This window comes from Eptesicus fuscus, chromosome 15, assembly GCF_027574615.1.
Source record: "Eptesicus fuscus isolate TK198812 chromosome 15, DD_ASM_mEF_20220401, whole genome shotgun sequence".
Classification (NCBI taxonomy): Eukaryota; Metazoa; Chordata; class Mammalia; order Chiroptera; family Vespertilionidae; genus Eptesicus; species Eptesicus fuscus.
In genome coordinates, this window is record NC_072487.1 from 995,575 (window position 1) to 1,016,601 (window position 21,027).

The 21,027-nt window shown below is 42.6% G+C and overlaps 1 protein-coding gene across 1 annotated transcript in view; it reads left to right on the forward strand.

The window, feature by feature from the left end:
* Window positions 1-21,027, forward strand: part of FGD3 (FYVE, RhoGEF and PH domain containing 3) — a 61,579-nt gene that overhangs the window by 7,324 nt on the left and 33,228 nt on the right. The window contains exon 3 of the mRNA XM_054727421.1: window positions 20,371-20,460. Coding sequence (XP_054583396.1) covers window positions 20,371-20,460 — 90 coding nt within the window. The remainder of the gene's footprint in view (window positions 1-20,370; window positions 20,461-21,027) is intronic.

Genomic DNA, 21,027 nt, shown 5'->3' on the forward strand with positions numbered 1-21,027 from the left:
GTTGACAGACAATATTATATTAGTTTCATGTTTATCCCCCCCTGATTAGACATTAATTTTTAAATATATATATATATATATTTATTGATTTCAGAGAGGAAGGGAGAGGGAGAGAGAGATAGAAACATCAATGATGTGAGAGAATCATTGATTGGGTGCCTCTTGCACACCCCCTATTGGGGATCAAGCCCGCAACCCAGGCATGTGCCCTTGGCCAGAATCGAACCTGGGACCTTTCAGTCCCCAGGCTGATGCTCTATCCATTGAGCTAGGGCTAGACATAACATTTATTAAATGATCATTCCTATAAATATCATACCCTTCTAACACCATCCACAGTGATTTGGAACTAGAGGCCCGGTGCACGAATTCATGCACAGGTGGGGTCCAGCTGGCCCGCCTTGGGGCCAATCAGGCTGGGCGGGCCAGGGGGAGGGGCCATGGGTGGTTGGCAAGCTGGTCGAGGGGACCATTTACATATTAGCCTTTTATTATATAGGATTGCCATTTTATTGTTTATATATACATACATATATTTAAATCTTTATTATTGAAAGTATTACATATGTCTCCCTTTTCCCCCCATTGACCCCCTCCAGCCCACTCCCACCCCGCCCCAGACCTACAGCACCCCACTGTCTGTCCATGGGCCATGCATAGATGCACAAAGCTCTTTGGTTGATTATCTCCCACCCAGCCACCTCCCCCTCCGAGATTCTGCACTCTGTTCCCTGCTTCCATGTCTCTGGATCCACTCTGTTCTTTATTTTGTTCATTAGATTCCACATATGAGGATAGATGCACCCCTATGTTCATAGCAGCACAATTCACCATAGCTAGGATTTGGAAACAGCCTAAATGCCCATCAGCAGATGAGTGGATCAGAAAACTATGGTACATCTACACAATGGAATACTACACTGCCATAAAAAAGAAGGAATTCTTACCATTTGCAGCAGCATGGATGGACCTGGAGAGCATTATGCTAAGTGAAATAAGCCAGGCAGTGAAAGATAAATACCACATGATCTCACTCATTCATGGAAAATAAAGAACATTATAACCTGATGAACAAAAAGATAGATACAGAGGCAGTAAAGCACCGAACAGACTGTCAAATTACAGTGGGAAGGCTGGGGAGTGTTTGGGAGAGGGGGAAAGAGATCAACTGAGGGACTTGTATGCATGCATATAAGCACAACCAATGGACACAAGACACTGGGGGGCGGGGGGATGAGGGCATGCGGCAGGGGGTAGAGGAGGCTGGGGGAAGGTCAATGGGGGGAAAAAAGGAGATATATGTACTAATATATGTAATACTTTAAACAATAAAAAAATAAAAATAAATGGGCAAAGAACCTAAATAGACACTTCTCCAAAGCGGACATACAAACAGCCAAGAGACAGATGAAAACATGCTCAAAGTCACTGATCATCAGAGAGATGCAAATTAAAATGATAATGAGGTATCACCTCACACCTGTGAGAACGGCTACCATCAACAAATCAACAAACGACAAGTGCTGGCGAGGATGCGGAGAAGAGGAACCCTCGTGCACTGCTGGTGGGAATGCAGACTGGTGCAGCCACTGTGGAAAACAGTATGGAGTTTCCTCAAAAAGTTAAAAATGGAACTGCCATTTGACCCAGTGATCCCACTTCTAGGAATATATCCTAAGAAACCTGAAACACCAATCAGAAAGGATGTATGCACCCCTATGTTCATAGCAGCACAGTTTACAATAGCTAAGATCTGGAAACAGCCCAAGTGCCCACCAGCAGACAGACGAGTGGATAAAAAACTGTGTTGCATTTACACCGTGGAATGCTGTGCAGCAGTAAAAAAAGGAACTTTTACCCTTCTAGCCCGCCCCACCCCACCCCAGGCCTCACCACCCTATTCTGTCTGTGTCCATGGCATATGCAGATATGCATACAAGTTGTTTGGTTGATCACTTCCCACCCACCCACCCTGCCCTGCCTTTCCATCGAACAGATTCCTCAGTCTGTTCCCTGCTTCCATGTCTCTGGATCTATTTGGTTCATCAGTTTATTTTGTTCTTTCTGAATGGTGTTTCTGTTTTCTCAGGATATATTCCTAGGAGTGGGATTACTGGATTAAATGGGAGTTCCATTTTCAGTTTTTTGAGGAAACTCCATACTGTTCTCCACAGTGGCTGCACCAGTCTGCATTCCCACCAGCAGTGCACGAGGGTTCCTCTTTCTCTGCATCCTCGCCAGCACTTGTCGTTTGTTGATGATAGCCATTCTGACAGGTGTGAGATGGTACCACATTGTCGTTTTGATTTGCATCTCTCGGATAATTAGTGACTTTGAGCATGTTTTCATATGTCTCTTGGCCTTCCTTCTGTCTTCTTTTGAGAAGTTTCTATTTAGGTCTGTTGCCCATTTTTTTTATTGGATCATTTATCTTCTTTTTATTAAGTTGTATAAGCTGCCTGTAAATGTTGGAGATTAAACCTTCATCAGTGATAACATTTGCAAATATGTTCTCCCATACAGTGGGCTTTCTTATTGTTTTGTTGATGGTTTCTTTTGCTGTGCAAAGCTTTTTATTTTGATGTAGTCCCATTTGTTTATTTTCTCTTTAGCTTCCATTGCCCTAGGGGTGGTATCAGTAAAGAAATTGCTTTGGCATATGTCTGAGACTTCTCTGCCTGTGGATTCCTCTAGTATTTTTATGGTTTCCCGTCTTATGTTTAAGTCCTGTATCCATTTTGAGTTTATTTTTGTGTATGGTGTAAGTTGGTGGTCTAGTTTCATTTTTTTGCATGTATCTGTCCAATTTTCCCAACACCATTTATTGAAGAGACTGTCTTGACTCCATTGTATGTTCATGCCTCCTTTGTCAAATATTAATTGAGCATAGTGGTTTGGGTCGATATCTGGATTCTCTATTCTATTCCATTGGTCTATATGTCTGTTCTTGTGCCACTACCAGGCTGTTTTGAGAATAGTGGCTTTGTAATACAGCTTGAAATCTGGTATTGAGATCCCACCTACTTTATTCTTCTTTCTCAGGATTGCTGTGGCTATTCGGGGTCTTTTTTTACTCCAGATGAATTTTTGGAGAGTTCTTTCTAGGTCTGTGAAATATGCAGTTGGTATTTTAATGGGGAGTGCATTGAATCTATAGATTGCTTTGGGTAGTATGGACATTTTGATGATGTTGATTCTACCAATCCATGAACACGGTATGTTCTTCCATCAGTTTATGTCTTCCTCTATTGCTTTTTTCAGTGTCCTGTAGTTTTGCGCGTATAGGTCTTTTACCTCCTTAGTTAAGTTTATTCCTAGGTATCTTAATTTTTTTGGTGCGATGGTAAATGGGATTGCTTTTTTATTCTCTCTTTCTGTAAGTTCACTATTGATGTATAGAAATGCCATAGATTTCTTGGCATTAATTTTGTATCCTGCTACACTGCCGAATTCATTTATTAAGTCTAATAGTTTCTTGATGGAGTCTTTCGGGTTTTTTATATACAGCATCATGTCGTCTGCAAATAAGGACAGCTTTACTTCTTCTTTTCCAATTTGGATGCCTTTTATTTCTTCTTCTTGTATAATTGCGATAGCTAATACTTCCAGTACTATGTCAAACAGGTGTGGTGAGAGTGGGCATCCCTGTCTTGTTCCTGTTCTTAGGGCAAATGGTTTTAGTTTTTTCCCATTGCGTATGATGTTGGCTGTGGGTTTATCGTATATAGCTTTTATTATGTTGAGGTATGATCCTTTTATTCCCACCTTGCTGAGAGTTTTTCTCAAGAAAGGGTGTTGGATTTTGTCAAATACTTTTTCTGCATCAATTGATATGACTATGTGATTTTTATCTCTCAATTTGTTTATGTGATGTATCCCGTTTATTGATTTGCGGATATTGTACCATCCTTGCATCCCCGGGATAAATCCTGCTTGGTCATGGTGTATGATCTTTCTGATGTGCTGCTGGATCCGATTTGCTAGAATTTGGTTGAGGATTTTGGCATCTATGTTCATGAGGGATATTGGCCTGTAATTCTCTCTCTCTTTTTTTTTTTAATAAATCTTTATTGTTCGGATTATTACAATTGTTTCTCCTTTTTCCCCCCCATATCTCCCCATCACCCGGTTCCCTCCCCCCCGTTGTCCTTATCCATAGGTGTATGATTTTGGTCCAGTCTCTTCCCATAACCCCCACACAGACACCTCTTTCCCCCTGAGAATTATCAATCCACTCCCATTCTATGCCTCTAATTCTATTATGTTCACCAGTTTATTCTGTTCCTCAGATTTTTAATTCACTTGATTTTTAGAATCACTTGTTGATAGATGTTTGTTGTTCATAATTTTTATCTTTACTTTTTTCTTCTTTTTCCTCTTTTTAAAGAATACCTTTCAGCATTTCATATAATACTGGTTTGGTGGTGATGAACTCCTTTAGCTTTTTCTTATCTGTGAAGCTCTTTATCTGCCCTTCAATTCTGAATGATAACTTTGCTGGGTAGAGTAATCTTGGTTGTAGGTTCTTGCTATTCATCACTTTGAATATTTCTTGCCATTCCCGTCTGGCCTGCATAGTTTCTGTTGAGAAATCAGCTGACAGTCGTATGGGTTCTCCCTTGTAGGTAATTAACTGTTTTTCTCTTGCTGGTTGTAAGATTCTCTCTTTGTCTTTTGCCCTTGGCATTTTAATTATGATGTGTCTTGGTGTGGTCCTCTTTGGATTCCTCTTGTTTGGAGTTCTGTGCGCTTCCTGAACTTGTAAGTCCATTTCTTTCACCAGGTGGGGGAAGTTTTCTGTCATTATTTCTTCAAATAGGTTTTCAGTATCTTGCTCTCTCTCTCTTCTGGCACCCCAAAAATTCGGATATTGGTACGCTTAAAGTCATCCTGGAGGCTCCTTATGCTATCCTCACACTTTTGGATTCTTCTTTCTTTCCGCCTCTCTGGTTGGGTGTTTTTTTCTTCCTCATATTCCAGCTCTTTGGTTTGACTCTTCGGGTGCGATGGTCTACTCTGTATATTCTTTATTTCAGACAGTGTATGCATAATTTCTGACTGGTCCTTTTCCATTTTTTTAGTATTCTCATTTAGGTCCTTGAAGGTCTCTTCAAGTTCCTCAGCGGTTTTTAGAAGATTCTTGAGTAACCTTATAACTATGGTTCTGAACACTGTGTCGTCCATTAGTTTGCTTTCATCTATCTCTCCTACTTGTGACATACTCCGATGTCTCCACATTTTGGCTGCCTCCCTGTGTTGATGGAGTGGCTTTGTGTGGTCGGTGACCTATAGGGCCCGGTAGCTCAGCTTCCCCAATCACCCTAGGTGGTCGCTCTTGGTACTCCCCTTTGTGGGCTGAGTGGAAAGTCTTGGTGAAGTTAAAAGCCCTGATTGCTGTTGGTACACTGGGAGGAATTGACCTCCGGTCCAATTGGCTGTGAGGGCCTGCTGTCTATATAACGGAAGAATTGCTGTGCTGGAGACACAGTAGGGCTTTGGTGCTCACGACAGAAAAGTCACTCTCACTCTCCGACCGGCCGAGAGTCCCTCCCGTAGGCGTCTGGGTCCCCCGCGTGTCCCCAGAAACGAGTTCAGAGTGGTTGGGATTGTTGGTATCACTGGTGGGAGTTGATCTCCAAGCCAGTTGGCCGTGAGGATCGGCAGTGTCTCCGCTGGGAGAGCTTCTGTGCTCAGCTTGGATGGGGCGGAGTCTCAGGGTGGCGCAGACAAGCTTTGGTTTCCCGTCTGCTCCGCCCTAAGAGGGGCGGTTTCTCCGTGCCCGAATTAATGGCTGCGCGCCTCTGAGAGAAGGCAGCTTCCGAGCCTCTCCCGCTGCCTAACAGACCAGTTTCTCCTCAGCTGGGGCTTTGTTTTTCTCCCGAATGAGAAATCCAGTCACTGGGAGGGCTGTGCTCAGCTTGGATGGGGCGGAGTCTCAGGGTGGCGCAGACAAACTTGGTTTCCGTCTGCGCCGCCCTAAGAGGGCCGGTTCCTCTGTTCCCGAATTAATGGCTGCGTGCCTCTGAGATAAGGCCGCTCTCAAGCCTCGTCCGCTGCCAAACAGCCCAGTTTCTCCCCGACCGCAGCTGGACCTCAGTGCAGTCGGGCGGCCCTGCTTTTCTCCCAAACGAGAAAGCTAGCCACGCAGCGTCTGCTGCCCTTCCTCTCTGCGCGCTGCGAGCAAGCCTGCCACGTATTCAGCCGCCCGCCCTTTCCGCGCTCACGGATCTCCGCACCTCCACAGCTCCTGAGGCTCAGCGTCCCCCTCTCTGTTTTTCTCTAGTTGTAGGTTTTTCACTCTGTCAGCTTTCCGGTGGTTCTGGACGGTGTGCGCTCTGTTTTCCAGTTGTAGTTTCAAAATTGTTGTGGTAGGCAACAGTTAGGTGTTTACCTTATGCCGCCATCTTGGTTTCCCCTAATTCTCTTTCATTGTATTGTCTTTATCTGGTTTTGTTATTAGGGTGATGCTGGCTTCATAGGAGGAGCTTGGAAGTGTTCCTTCCTCTTGAATTTTTTGGAATAGGCTGAGGAGGATAGGTTTTAGTTCTTCCTTGAATGTTTGGTAAAACTCCCCTGTGGAGCCATCTGGCCCCGGGCTTTTGTTTGCCGGAAGCTTTTTGATGACTGCTTCAATTTCTTCCATACTTATTGGCCTATGGAGATGTTTAGATTCTTCCTGCTCGAGTTTTGGAAGGTTGTATTTTTCTAGGAATATGTCCATTTCCTCCAGGTTGTCCAGTTTGTTGGAATAGAGTTGTTCATAGTATTTTTTAACAATCCTTTGTATTTCTGTGGGGTCTGTTGTTATTTCTCCTCTTTCATTTCTGATTTTGTGTATTTGGGTCCTCTCTCTTTGCTTCTTGGTGAGCCTGGCTAGAGGTTCATCAATCCTGTTTATCCTTTCAAAGAACCAGCTCTTGGTTTTGTTGATTTTTTGTATTATTTTGGTCTCAATGTCGTTTATCTCTGCTCTGATCTTTATTATTTCCTTCCTTCTGCTTACACTGGGCTTTTCTTGTTGCTCTCTTTCTAACTTTTTGAGTTGTAGGGTTATTACCATTGTTTCTTGTTTTTTTTTGTTTTGTTTTTGCAGTAGGCTTGTAGAGCTATGAACTTCCCTCTCAAGACTGCTTTCACTGTGTCCCATAGATTTTGGATTGTTGTGTTTTCATTGTTGTTTGTTGCCATGATGTTTTTTATTTCTTCTTTGATCTCTCTGGTAACCCAGTCATTGTTTAATAGCATGCTATTTAGCCTCCAGGTGTTTTATTTTTTTATTCTTTTTATTGTAGTTCATTTCTAGTTTTATGCCATTGTGATCTGAGAATATGCTTGACATGATTTCTATCTTCTTGAATTTGAAGAGACTTTGCCTGTGACCCAATATATGGTCTATCTTTGAAAATGACCCATGTGCACTTGAGAAGAATGTATATTCTGTGGCTTTGGGGTGAAATGTTTTGAAGATGTCAATTAATTCCATCTGGTCTAGTGAGTCATTTAGGATTGATGTTTCTTTGCTGATTTTTTGTTTAGAGGATTTGTCCAATGGTGATAGTTGGGTATTAAAGTCCCCTACTATGATTGTATTGCTGTCAATCTCTCCCTTGATATCCTCCAGAAATTTTTTTTAATGTATTTGGGTGTTTCTGTATTGGGTGTTTGTATGTTTACCAGAGTTATTTCTTCTTGTTGGATTGCTCCCTTTAGTATTATGAAGTGGCCTTCCTTACCTCTTGTTATGTCCTTCACTTTGAGATCTAATTTGTCAGATATAAGTATTGCTACCCCAGCATTTTTTTCATTTCCATTCGCCTGAAAAACCTTTTTCCATCCCTTCACCCTCAGTCTTTGTGCATCTTTTTTTCTGAGGTGGGTGTCCTATAGACAGTAGATATATGGGTCATGTTTTCTTATCCATTCAGTTACCCTATGTCTTTTGATTGGGGCATTGAATCCATTTACATTTAAAGTTATTATTGATAGGTACTTGTTTGTTGCCATTTTTATTCTTTACCCATGTGTTCCTTCTTCACTTCCTATTTCTTCTTTTTACAGCAGACCCTTTAGCATTTCTTGCATTGCTGGTTTGGTGGTAATAAACTCCCTTAGTCCTTTTTTGTCTGTGAAGCTCCTGATTTCACCTTCAATTGTGATTGATAGCCTTGCTGGGTACAGTATTCTTGGATTCAGACCCTTTCTTTGCATGACTTTGTATATTTCATTCCATTCCCTTCTGGCCTGATGTGTTTCTGTTGAGAAATCAGTCGCTAGTCTGATGGGGGATCCTTTGTAGGTAACTTTCTGTCTCTCTCTGGCCGCCGTTTTTAAGACTTTGTCGTTGGTGTTTGCCAATTTAATTAAAATGTGCCTTGGCATCAGTATTTGGGGTTCATTTTGTTTGGGACTCTGTGAGCTTCTTGGATTTGTGTGAGTTTTTCTTCCCTGTATCAGGGAAGTTTTCTGTCATTATTTCTTCAACAGGTTTTCTATTCCTTGCTCAGTTTCCTCTCCTTCTGGAACCCCTATAATGCAGATGTTGTTTTATTTTGTGTTGTCCTAAAGTTCCCTTAGGCTCTCCTTCTGCTTTTTAATTTTATTCTTCTAGAAGCTGCTCTACTTGGGTATTTTTTCCTATCTTGTCTTCTAGTTCACTGATGCAGTCCTCTGTTTCTTCTAGTCTACTGTTGATGCTTTCTGTTGAGTTCTTTATTGCAGCGATGTCATTTTTCATTTCTTCTTGGTTCTTCTTCATTTCCTCTTGGTTCTTACACATATTGTTGAATTTGTCTTCCATTCTTTTCATCCACCTTATGACCATTTTTCTGAATTCTTTCTCTGACATATTGCTTGCCTCCATTTCATTTACTTCCTTTTCTGGTGATGCCTGCTTTTCTTTCATATGTGGGCTGTTTCTTTGTCTCCGCATGATCTCTCTTCTCCAGGTCTCTGTTTATGTATTTCTCTCTCTCCTGTGTTGACTTAAAGGCCCAAAATACAACACCACAAGGCACAACACACAAGGCATTGAACAGAAATGTATTCACGATATTAATAACCCCAAATAAAGGTGACCACCAGAGAAAGGCGAATTAGAGGATAAGAAAGAAAGAAAGAAGAAGAGAAAAAAAAGGAGTGAAAAAATGAAATTGGGAAAGGGAAAAAAATAGTAAGAGAGAAAAGAAAGATAAGAAAGAAGAGGGAAAAAAACTATTTATATGGGAAGAAAACTCCAATAGAACAGCCACTAATCCCAACAAATGCCAGCAAAAAATACTTAGAGATGAATGCAAACTACAAACAACAACTAATATCAAGTGAGGCGAGGGAAAACAGAAGTAAAAAACCAACAAAAACAAAACAAAACAAATAAACAAAAAGAAAAAGCGAAACAATCTCACAAACAAGCATAAAAAAACCAATATAATCAACAATCAAACAAACAACAACAAAAGGACAGAGAGAAAAAAAATTTGGATAGTGAAGAAAGAGAAGAGAGAGGTGTGTATGGGCTTGGAGCAGGTGATTGGAAATTGGATATATAAGTAGGATGAAATTTTAACGGGGTAAAAAGAGGGAATAGGGAAAATCTAAAGCAGGAATAGGGTAAGAGAAAGAGGACAGCAAAAAGGGAAAAGTGAGGAAGAGAGTGTTGTCATAAAGGTAAAGTTGAGATAGAGTAAAATGATGCTAAAGGAAAGATGAAAGTAGAATGTAGAACACTAATCCCAAAGTAAAATAAAAAGAAAATAAAAATACACTTTTTAAAAAAAGGTAAAATAGTAGTAGTAATAATACTGATTAAAAATAAAAATGTAATAATTATAAAGGTAAAATCAAGTGAAGAGAAAAGAAAACAAAATAGTTTCTTAAGTAAAAGATGAAAAAAATACAAATACAAATGTGCAGTAGTGAAGGGCATTCACTTCCTCTACTGTTCTGTTTGGCTCGCCTGTTTCCTGGTCAGGACAGTATTGCAGTTCCCTGCGTTCCACTGCTCCTCAGTGTTGTAGGCCACAGTCCTGATTTCCAAGCAGGCAGTGTGTCTTTATTTCTTTGCTCCTTTATTTGTGTTTACACAAGAGTCAATTTGTGTTTCAACTGCTGGGTGGCAGTGTTTCTGGATTGACCTCCGGGTCTATAGGTTTTCTCTAGCTAGGGTTTAGATTTTGTTTTCCCCGTGGCACTTAATATCAGTTTTGGGGAAAGGGCTGCCCCAGAGGTAGTTCTCTGATCGCCACTCCCCACTCTGATCCCCAGGTTCCACAAAAACAACTTTCCCCTGCAGTCTCCTAGAGTGTCCCCAATTGGGTGATCCTATGTATTGGGTTTAGCGATCAAAAGCAAGGATTTAAACAAAGAGAGAGAGAGAGAGAGAGAGAGAGAGAGAGAGAGAGAGAGAGAGAGAGAGCCAGAGTAAGTGTGCGAACTCTGGTGCTGTGTGCTAGTCTGCGCAGTCTCCTTTCCCCTTGGGTCCAAGCAGCCGGCAGCCCCCCAAAATCTCTAGGCTGTTCTTCTGCGCCCAGTTCAGTTATGGGTTGCTTTTTAGAGTTCCCTTCTGTTAGCAGCTCTGCAGACCTCTTTCCACATTTGTGGATCACGCCAGCCCCAACAGCCATGGATTTTCTGGTCGCAGACTCTCCCAGGTCCTTCAGCTCCCACATTGCACCTTTCTCTCTCCTACGGGGACCACAGGCCTCACCTTTTCCCAGGCGAAACCTGACCTTTCGTGAGTGGGTGCAGAGCTCCTCTGAACCCTTGTGCTCGCGCCACTTGGGAACGGGTGTTCGCGGGTTTGCAGCTGTTTCCTTTGCCCTAGGACAGTGGTCATCAACTGGTGGTCCGTGGGCGACTGGTGGTCCGTGAGGTCTGAAAGGTTGGTGACCACTGCCCAAGGAGATGTATCTGTAAACATGTTGCTACAAAAGATGTTTGAGATTTTGCTGCCTATGGTTTCTTCTAGGATTTTTACGGTTTCATGACTTACATTTAAGTCCTTTATCCATTTTGAGTTTATTTTTGTATATGGTATAACTTGGTAGTCTGTTTTTATTTTTTTGCATGTATCTGTCCAATTATTCCAACACCATTTATTGAAGAGACTGTCTTTACTCCATTGTATGCTCTTGCCTTCTTTGTCAAATATTAGTTGAGTATAATGGCTTGAGTCAATTTCTGGGGTCTCTTTTCTGTTCCATTGATCTATATGCCTGTTCTAATCCCAAAGTAAAATAAAAAGAGACAGTGCCAGTACCCGGCTGTCTTGATTACGGTGGCTTTGTAGTATATCTTAATATCTGGCATTGTTATCTCTCCAACTTTGTTCTTCTTTCTCAAGATTGCTGTGGCTACTTGGGGTCTTTTTGGTTCCATATAAATTTTTGGAGTATTTGTTCTAGATCTATGAAATATGCTGTTGGTATTTTAATAAGGATTGCATTGAATCTATAGATTGCCTTGGGTAGTATGGACATTTTAATGATGTTGATTCTACCAATCCATGAACATGGAATATTCTTCCACTTGTTTATATCTCCTTCTCTCTCTCTCTTTTTTTTCAATGTCCTGTAGTTTTTTAAGAATGTCTTTTACCTAAGTATCTTAATTTTTTTTGTTGCAATGGCAAATGGGATTGTTTGTTTAGTTTCTCTTTCTGAGAATTCATTATTGGTGTATAAAAACACCATTCATTTTTGGGTGTTGATTTTGTATACTGCTACATTGCCAAATTCATTTATTAAATGTAGTAGTTTTTGGTGGAGTATTTAGGGTTTTCTATGTATAATATCATGCCATCTGTAAATAATAAGAGTTTTACTTCCTCCTTCCCAATCTGGATGCTTTTTATTTCTTCTTGTCTGGTTGCTGTGGCTAGGACTTCCAGTACTATGTTGAATAACACATCCCTGTCTTGTTCCTATTCTTAGGGGAAATGGTTTTAGTTTTTGCCTGTTGAGTAGTAGGCTGTGTGCTGTAGGTTAGTATATATGGCCTTTATTGTGTTGAGATATGCTTCCTTTATTCCCACTTTGCTGAGAGTTTTTAGCAAAAATGGGTGTGGGATTTTGTCAAATGCTTTGTCTGCATCTATTGATATGATCATGTGATTTTTGTCTTTCAGTTTGTTTATGTGATGTACCACATTTATTGATTTGTGCATATTGTACCAGCCTTGCATGCCTGGAATAAATCCCACTCAATCATGGTGTATGATCTTTTTAATATATTGCTGGGTGCGATTTGCTAGCATTTTGTTGAGAATTTTAGCATCTGTGTTCATCAGGGATATTGGCCTGTAATTTTCTTTGTAGTGTCTTTATCTAGTTTTGGAATTAGGATAATGCTGACCTCGTAAAAAGAGCTTGGAAGTGTTCCTTCCTCTTGGAGTTTTTGGGATAATTTGAGGAGGATAGGTGTTAGTTCTTCTTTGAATGTTTTCTTCCTTCTACTTTTCTTGTTGTTCTCTTTCTGCTCTTTTAAGTAGTAGGGTTAAATGGTTTATTAATTTTTCTTGTTTTTTTGAGATATGCCTGTAATGCTATGAACTTCCCTCTCAGTACTGCTTTTGCTGTGTCCCAGAAGTTTTTGCTTGTTTTGTGTTCACTTTCATTTGTTTCTAGGAAGTTTTTTATTTCTTTCTTGATCTCATAAGTAACTGATTCATTGTTTAATAACATGCTATTTAGCCTCCATGTATTTGAATGTTTATGAGTGTTTTTACTGTAGTTGATTTCTAATTTCATTCCATTGTGATCTGAGAAGATGCTTGATATGATTTCAATCTTCTTGATTTTGTAGAGACTTGTTTTGTGTCCTAACATGTGGCTTATCTTTGTGAATGATCCCTGTGCCATTAAGAAGAATGTATATTCTGCAGCTTTGGAGTGAAAAGTTCTATATATTGCAATTAAATCCATCTGATCCAGTGTGTCCTTTAAGGACACTGTTTCCTTGTTAAGTTTTTGTCTGGAAGATCTATCCGGTGAAGTCAGCAGGTGTTAAAGTTCCCTACTATGACTGCATTGTTTTTGATCTCTCCCTTAAAGTCCTCTAGAATTTTATATATATATATATATATATATATTTATATATATATATATATATATATATATATATTTAGGTACTCCTATATTGGGTGCATATATGTTTACCAAGGTTATATCCTCCTGTTGGATCGGTCCCTTTAGTAACATGTAGTGATCTTTGTTGTCTCTTGTGATGGCCTTCATTTTAAAGTCTATTTTGTCAGATGTGAACATTGCTACCCCAGCTTTTTTTTCTTTTCCATTGCATGGAAAAATTTTTTCCATCCCTTTACTCTCTTCCTGTGTGGATCTCTTGTAGACAGCATATAGTTGGGTCATGTTTTCATATCCATTCAACTACCCTATGCCTTTTGATTGGAGAATTTAATCCATTTACATTTAAGGTTATTATTTATTGCCATTTTAATTCTGTATGCCTAGGTTTCTCTCTGTGTTTCTTCTCATTACAGCAGTCCCTTTAGCATTTCTTGTAATGCTGGCTTGGTGGTGATGAACTCCTTTAGCCTTTTTTTGTCTGGGAAGCTCTTTATTTCACTATCTATTTTGAATGATAGCCTTGCTGGATATAGTAATTTGGGTTTCAGATTTTTGCTTTCCATTACCTTGAGTACTTCATGCCATTCCCTCCTGGCCTGTAGAGTTTCTGGTGAGAAATCAGGTGTCAGCCTTATGGGAGCTCCTTTGTAGGGAACAAATTGCTTTTCTCTTGCTGCCTTTAAGATTCTCTCTTTGTCTTTAATTTTTGGCATTTTAATTACCATGTGTCTGGGTGTGGGCCTGTTTGTGTTCTTCCTGCGTGGGACTCTGTGATTCCTTCACCAGGTGAGGGAAGTTTTCTGCCATTATTTCATCAAACACATTCTCTATCCCCTTTTCCTTTTCTGCCTCTTCTGGCACACCTGCTATGTGAATATTGTTACATTTCACATAGTTCCACAGCTCCCTTAAGCTGTCCTCCTGTTTGTTTGTTTGTTTTGTTTTGTTTTTAATCCTCACCCGAGGATATTTTTCCATTGATTTTTTAGAGAGAGTGGAAGAGAGAGGAAAAGACAGAAATATTGATATGAGACAAGCATGTCAATTGGTTGCCTCTTGCACGAGCCCCGACCAGAGCCCAGGCCAGGGAGGAGCCTGCAACCAAGTTACATGCCCTTGACTGGAATTGAACCTGGGACCTTTTGTTCCAGAGGCTGATATTCTATCCAATGAGCCACACTGGCTAGAGCTGTCCTCCTGTTATTTAATTATTTTTTCTTTTTAGTTCTCTAATTGAATTATTTTTTTCAACTCGGTCTTCTATTTTACTCATTTTGGTTTCAGATTTTTGCCCGATCCTCAGCTTCCCCTCATCTGCTGTGTATTCTTTCCAATTTGTTCTTTATTTGTGCTATGTCATTCTTTATTTGTGTTTTCCTAGTTACTATATCTTTTCTCATGCTGTTGAGCATCTTTACCATCATTATTCTGAACTCTGTATCAGATAAATTTATTTTTTCTTTATTATTTTTTAAAATTTAATAAATCTTTATTGTTCAGGTTATTACAATTGTTCCTCTTTTTTTCCCCCATTGCTCCCCTCCACCTGGTTCCAACCCCACCCTCTGCTCTTACCCACCCCCACTGTCCTCATTCATAGGTGTACGACTTTTGTCCAGTATCTTCCCGCACCCCCACACCCCTTCCCCCCCAAGAATTTTCAGTCCACTCCCTTTCTATGCCCCTGATTCTATTATATTCACCAGTTTATTTTGTTCATCAGATTTTTTATTCACTTGATTTTTAGATTTACTTGTTGATAGATATGTATTTGTTGTTCATAATTTTTATCTTTACCTTTTTCTTCATCTTCCTCTTCTTAAAGAATACCTTTTAGCATTTCATATAATACTGGTTTGGTGGTGATGAACTACTTTAGCTTTTTCTTATCTGTGAAGCTCTTTGTCTGACCTTCAGTTCTAAATGATAGCTTTGCTGGATAAAGTAATCTTGGTTGTAAGTTCTTGCTATTCATCACTTTGAATATTTCTTGCCACTCCCGTCTGGCTTGCATAGTTTTTGTTGAGAAATCAGCTGACAGTCGTATGGGTGCTCCCTTGTAGGTAACTAACTGTTTTTCTCTTGCTGCTTTTAATATTCTCTCTTTGTCTTTTGCTCTTGGCATTTTTTAAAAAATATATATTTTATTGATTTTTACAGAGAGGAAGGGAGAAGGATAGAGAGCTAGAAACATCGATGAGAGAGAAACATCGACCAGCTGCCTCCTGTACATCCCCTACTGGGGATGTGCCTGCAACCAAGGTACATGCCCTTGACCGGAATCGAACCTGGGACCCTTGAGTCCGCAGGCCAACGCTCTATCCACTGAGCCAAACCGGTTAGGGCTGCTCTTGGCATTTTAATTATGATGTGTCTTGGTGTGGTCCTCTTTGGATTCCTTTTGTTTGGGGTTCTCTGGCTTCCTGGACTTGTAAGTCTATTTCTTTCACCAGGTGGGGGAAGTTTTCTGTCATTATTTCTTCAAATAGGTTTTCAATATTTTGCTCTCTCTCTTCTTCTGGCACCCCCATAATTCTGATGTTGGTATGCTTGAAGTTGTCCCAGAGGCTCCTTACACTATCTTCATATTTTTGGATTCCTTTTTCTTTTTGATTTTCCGGTTGAGTGTTATTTTGCTTCTTTGTATTTCAAATCTTTGACTTGATTCTTGTGATCCTCTAGTCTGCTGTTGGATCTCTGTATAATATTTTTTATTTCAGTCAGTGTATGCTTAATTTCTAGTTGGTCCTTTTTCATATCCTTGAGGGTCTCACTAAATTTGTCGGCCTTTTCTAGAAAATTCTTGAAAAACCTTATAACCGTGGATTTGAACTCTATAGCCAGTCGTTTGCTTTCCTCCATTTCTTTCCTTTGTGACCTGTTTCTTTGTCTCTGCATTTTGGCTGCTTCCCTGAGTTGATAGAGTGGCTTTGTGTGCTAGGTGCCCTATAGGCCCAGTGGCTCAGCCTCCCAGTTACCTGAGGTGGACACTCTTGGTGCACCCCTTTGTGGGCTGTGTGTACAGCCTTGTTGTAGTTAAGCCTTGATTGTTTTTGGTATCACTGGGAGGAAATGACCTCCAGCCAACTGGCTGTGCGGATCAGCTGTGTCTATGATGGGAGAACTTCTGTGCTGGAGACACCCTTATGAGACAAGACTTGCAAAAGCCTCTGTGCTCAGCTTGGATGGGGCGGAATCTCAAGGCGGAGCAGACAGCATTGTTTTCCCCGTCAGCTCTGCCCTAAGAGGCCCCTGGGTCTTAGTGTCCCGTGGTAATTGCTGCAAGCACCTCTGAGAGAAAGCTGCCCTCGAGTTTTGACCGCTGCCAGACAGTCCAGTTTCTTCCCGAATGAGTCTGGGTCCCCAGTCTCGCCTGGACCTGGAGTTCAGAGCAGTCGGGAGCTTTTGTCTCCCTCCCACTAGAGAAAGCCAGCCACGTACTCAGTTGCCTGCCTTCTCCGTGTGTGTGCGTGTCTCAGTACCTCTGCCTTCTGCAGCTCCTCTAAGTCTCAGTGTGCTTTTCTCTTTCCTTCTAGTTGTAGAATTTCCACTCAGCCAGCTTTCCTGTGGTTCTGGATGATGTCCATTTTGTCTTTTAGTTGTAGTTTTGAAATTGTTGTGCGAGGCAGCAGTTTAGGTGTTTACCTATGCCGCCATCTTGGTTTCTCCCAGATAAATTTCTTATCTCTGTTTTATTTATCTCTTCTTCTGGAGAATTCTCTTGTTCTTTCATTTGAGGGTTGTTTCTTTGTCTCCTCCTTTTGGCTGCCTGTTTGGGTTTGTGACTATGTAATAGGTAGATCTAACACGCCTCTTAATCTCCAGTGCAGGACAGTGTCATTTCTGACTAATTAGATCAGGCAAAGACTCAAAGCTTCCAGTGTCCGCCTATGTTTGCAGACTGATTGGATTTAGTATTGACTAGCCCTCCATCAATTGTCCACAGGTGTGAAGAGAGTTTTTTTCCTAACAGGGTTGGGTGATTGCTTCCGCCTGGAGGCTAATTGTTATTCTTAGTCTCTTAATGGGACTAGGCAACTCCACACCAAGGTGTTTTCCAATAGGGTGGGTCAGCTGTCTCTCCCCCCAACCCCCACCCCAGCAACACTGCCTGGATAGCAATTGTCAATCTCTATGGGGTCTCCACTTTTGGTTCTCAGTTATCAGGGTTCTCTCCAGCAAGTCTTCAGTTGATTATTTAGGAAGTTTTTCTGTATTTTAGTTGTAATTCTAGTTTGGTCCTGGAGCATCCACCTACTCCGTCACCATTTTTGATCCTTCCTGGATGCTATTTTTCAATCTATTCAGCCAATTCATGTCTTTTGATTTAGGAGTATAATCCATTTTCAAGTAATTACTGATAAGAAAGGACTTACGGTTGCTTTTTGTCCCTCTCTCACTGCCTTCCTTTTGTTTCACTGAATTTTGTCCTGATGTGCTTTGATTTCTTTCTCATTTCTTTTTGTGTACATTTTATAGTTATTTTTTATGGTTTACTATTGCAATTATATAAAATATATTAAAGTTATACATTTGATTTTGAACTGATAACCTCAATTGCATATAAAAATTCTACTCCTTTACAGCTCCCCTTCTACCCCACTCTGTTATTGATATAATAAATGACACAGTTATACATTGTATACTCATTAATAAATGTTTATAGTTTTAAAATATTCTTATCATTTAAATTTTATGTACAAAAATTACAACAGTGCATGTTACTATATTTGTACATGCATTTACCTTTACTGAGAACCTTATATTGTTGTACAGCTTATGTTGCTCTCTACCATCTTCACAATTTCAAGGACTCCTTTAAACATTTCTTATAGAGCAGTTCTAGTGGTAATGAACTCTTCATCTTTAGTTTATTTGGGAAGGTCATAATTTCTTCATTTTAAGGCAGCTTTCCTGGATACAATATTCTTGGTTGACAGTTTTTTTCTCTTAGCATATTAAGTATATCCTCTCATTATTTTATTATTATTACTAGAGGCCCAGTGCACAAATGTGTGCATGGGTCGGGTCCCTCGCTCTGGCCAGCGATTGGGGCCAATTGGGGCTGGCTGGCTGGGGGTAGGGACTGTGGGAGGTTGGCTGGCCAGAGGAGGCTGGCTGTGGGAGCACACTGACCACCAGGGGTCAGCTCCTGCGTTGATCATCTGCCTCCTGGTGGTCAGTGCACATCATAGCTACCAGCCAGTCATCTGGTTGTAATGGTCACTTAGGTTTATATATATATAGACTAGAGGCCCAGTGCACAAATTCATGCATAGGTGGGATCCAGCTGGCCTGGCCCCAATCGGTGTGGATCGGGGTTGGGCCTGTCAGGAGGAGGAGACAGTGGGAGGTTGGCTGGCTGGCCAATCAGGGCCAGGCTGGCTGGGGGGAGAGGCCGCGGGCGATTGGCCAGTGGGCCCCGCTCCTGATTGGGGTGGGTGGGTCAATGGGGGTGGGGCTGTCAATGGGGAGGGGCTGTGGGTGGTGGGCCAGCTGGCCCTGCCCCCAAATGGGGGGCCAATGGGGCCATGGGAGGTTGGCCAGCCAGTCCCACTCCCAATTGGTGTGGGGGGGGCGATTGGGGGCAGAGCTGGCTGGGGGAAGGGGCTGTGGGCCGATCAGGGTGGTGGGGGCTTACTGGAGTGGGGCTGGCTGTGGGGAGGGGCTGTGGGCTGTGGGCCAGCTGGCCCTACCCCAGAATGGGGTGGGAGGGTCAATTGGGGACCAGTGGCCAGGGGAGGGGCCATGGGAGCTTGGCTGGCCAGCCCCACCCCTGATTGGTGTTGGGGGGCCAATCGGGGGTGGAGCTGGCTGGGGGAGGAGCTATGGGCCTATTGGGATGGTGGGGGCCCATCAGGGGTGGGACCAGCTGGGGGGAGGGGCTGCAGGAGGTTGGCCAGCTGGCCCCACCCCCTGATCAGGCTGGTTCGCTGGCCACAGTGGGTGTCAAAATGACTGGTCATTCCGGTTGTTCTGGCATCTGGTCACTGGCTTTTTATATATATAGACTAGAGGCCCGGTGCATGAAACTCGTGCACGGGGGTGGGGGGTGTCCCTCAGCCCAGCCTGCACCCTCTCCAATCCCTTAAGGGATGTCTGACTGCCCATTTAGGCCCGATCCCAGTAGGATCGGGCCTAAATGAGCAGTCGGACATCCCTCTCACAATCTAGGACTGCTGGCTCCCAACTGCTTGCCTGCCTGCCTTCCTGATTGCCCCTAACCGCTTCTGCCTGCCAGCCTGATCACCCCCTAACCACTCTGCTGCCAGCCTGATTGATGCCTAACTGCTCCCCTGCCAGCCTGATTGCCCCTAACTGTCCTCCCCTGTAGGCCTGGTCATCCCTAACTGCTCTCCCCTGCCGGCCTGGTCACCCCTAACTGCTCTCCCCTGCAGGCTTGATCGCCCCCAACTGCCCTCCCTTGCAGTCCTGGTCTCTCCCAACTGCCCTCCCCTGCTGGCCTGATCGCCCACAACTGCCCTCCCTTGCAGACCTGGTGCCTCCTCTGCTGGCCATCTTGTGGAGGCCATCTTGTGTCCACATGGGGGCAGCCATCTTGTGTGTTGGAATGATGGTCAATTTGCATATTACTCTTTTATTAGATAGTATAATGGATCTCAGTGTGGTTCTTTTGTTTTTGTTTTTTAATCCTCACCCAATGATATGTTTTAGAGGAGAGGAAATGAGAGAGAGGAGAGAGAAAGAAACAGCAATGTGAGAGAGAAACATTGATCAGTACACACCCTGACAGAGGATCAAACCTGCAACCTTTTTGGTGTAGGGGACGATGCTCCAACCAACTGTACTATCTGGCCAGGCTCGTTCATTTTAGATATACCCTAGTGGAAGTTTCTTGAGCTTCTCAAATTTGTATGTCCATTTCTTTACTCAGATTTAGGGAGTTTTCAGCCATTATTTCCTCAAATAAGCTCTGTTCTCCTGTTAGGACTTTCATCACGAATATATTGGTCTTTTTGTTAGTGTCCCATAAGTTCCTTAGGTTCTCTTTGTTTTTATTCATTCTTTTTTCTTTTTGCTCCTGTGACTTGATTTCAAATGACATATCTTCAAGTTTGCTGAATCTTCTGCCTGATAAAATTTGATATTAAACTCCTCTTTTTTATAGTTTCTATGTCCTTGTTAATCTTCTCCACATTCCAAGCGCAGCAGTCTCCTCTGGCCTCACTGCTCCCCTAGTCCTCCCTGGTGCAGAGCGGGCGGCCCTTGTCAGATCTGCTCTCCAAGGCTCACCTTCCCCCGTCAGCTCTGGCTCTTCTCTCCCCAGCGCTCCAGGTCCCAGGAGCTGCTCCACATCGCCCAGGAGCTCCTGCACACCGAGGAGACCTACGTGAGGCGGCTGCACCTGCTCGACCAGGTACCTCTGACTGGGACACGCCTTTTCTACGTTCAGAGTTTCGTGGGCAGTTTCACAGGCAAACCCCCCACCTTCACAGTGGCTAGGCCTCATATCTGGAATACAAATGACTGTACTAAAACTCAGACAAATCCAAGTGCCCTCCAGAAACTTACACTTGTTGCTTTCAGAGCTTGTGGCTGTGGGGCAAAGGTCTTGCCTGGTCCCCTTGCGGGTTTGCTCCTAGTCCCCGGCAGTCACGTTCCATGAGCGTGAGCACGGCCTCGGACGTCTTTCTGAACAAGCAGTGGGGACTGTGGTGGCGCTTTCCCTGTCCATGTGGCAGCACGGGGCTGACGGGCCAGGCAGTAACCCCAACGGAAGCACAGGGGTTGCAGGTGTTGCTTCTGTTTGTAGCTCACAAGTGGAGACGGGAGATTGGGACCTGCCGTTCCCCATGCAGGTAGTTGGGGGAAGGATGGCCCATTCCCATCTGCCTCATCCCCGCCTTAGCCATAAGGCAGCTTGCTGTAGGACCTAAAGGTTATTGGAGCACTCTGCGGATATGGAGGCTTATTAAGGAAAGAA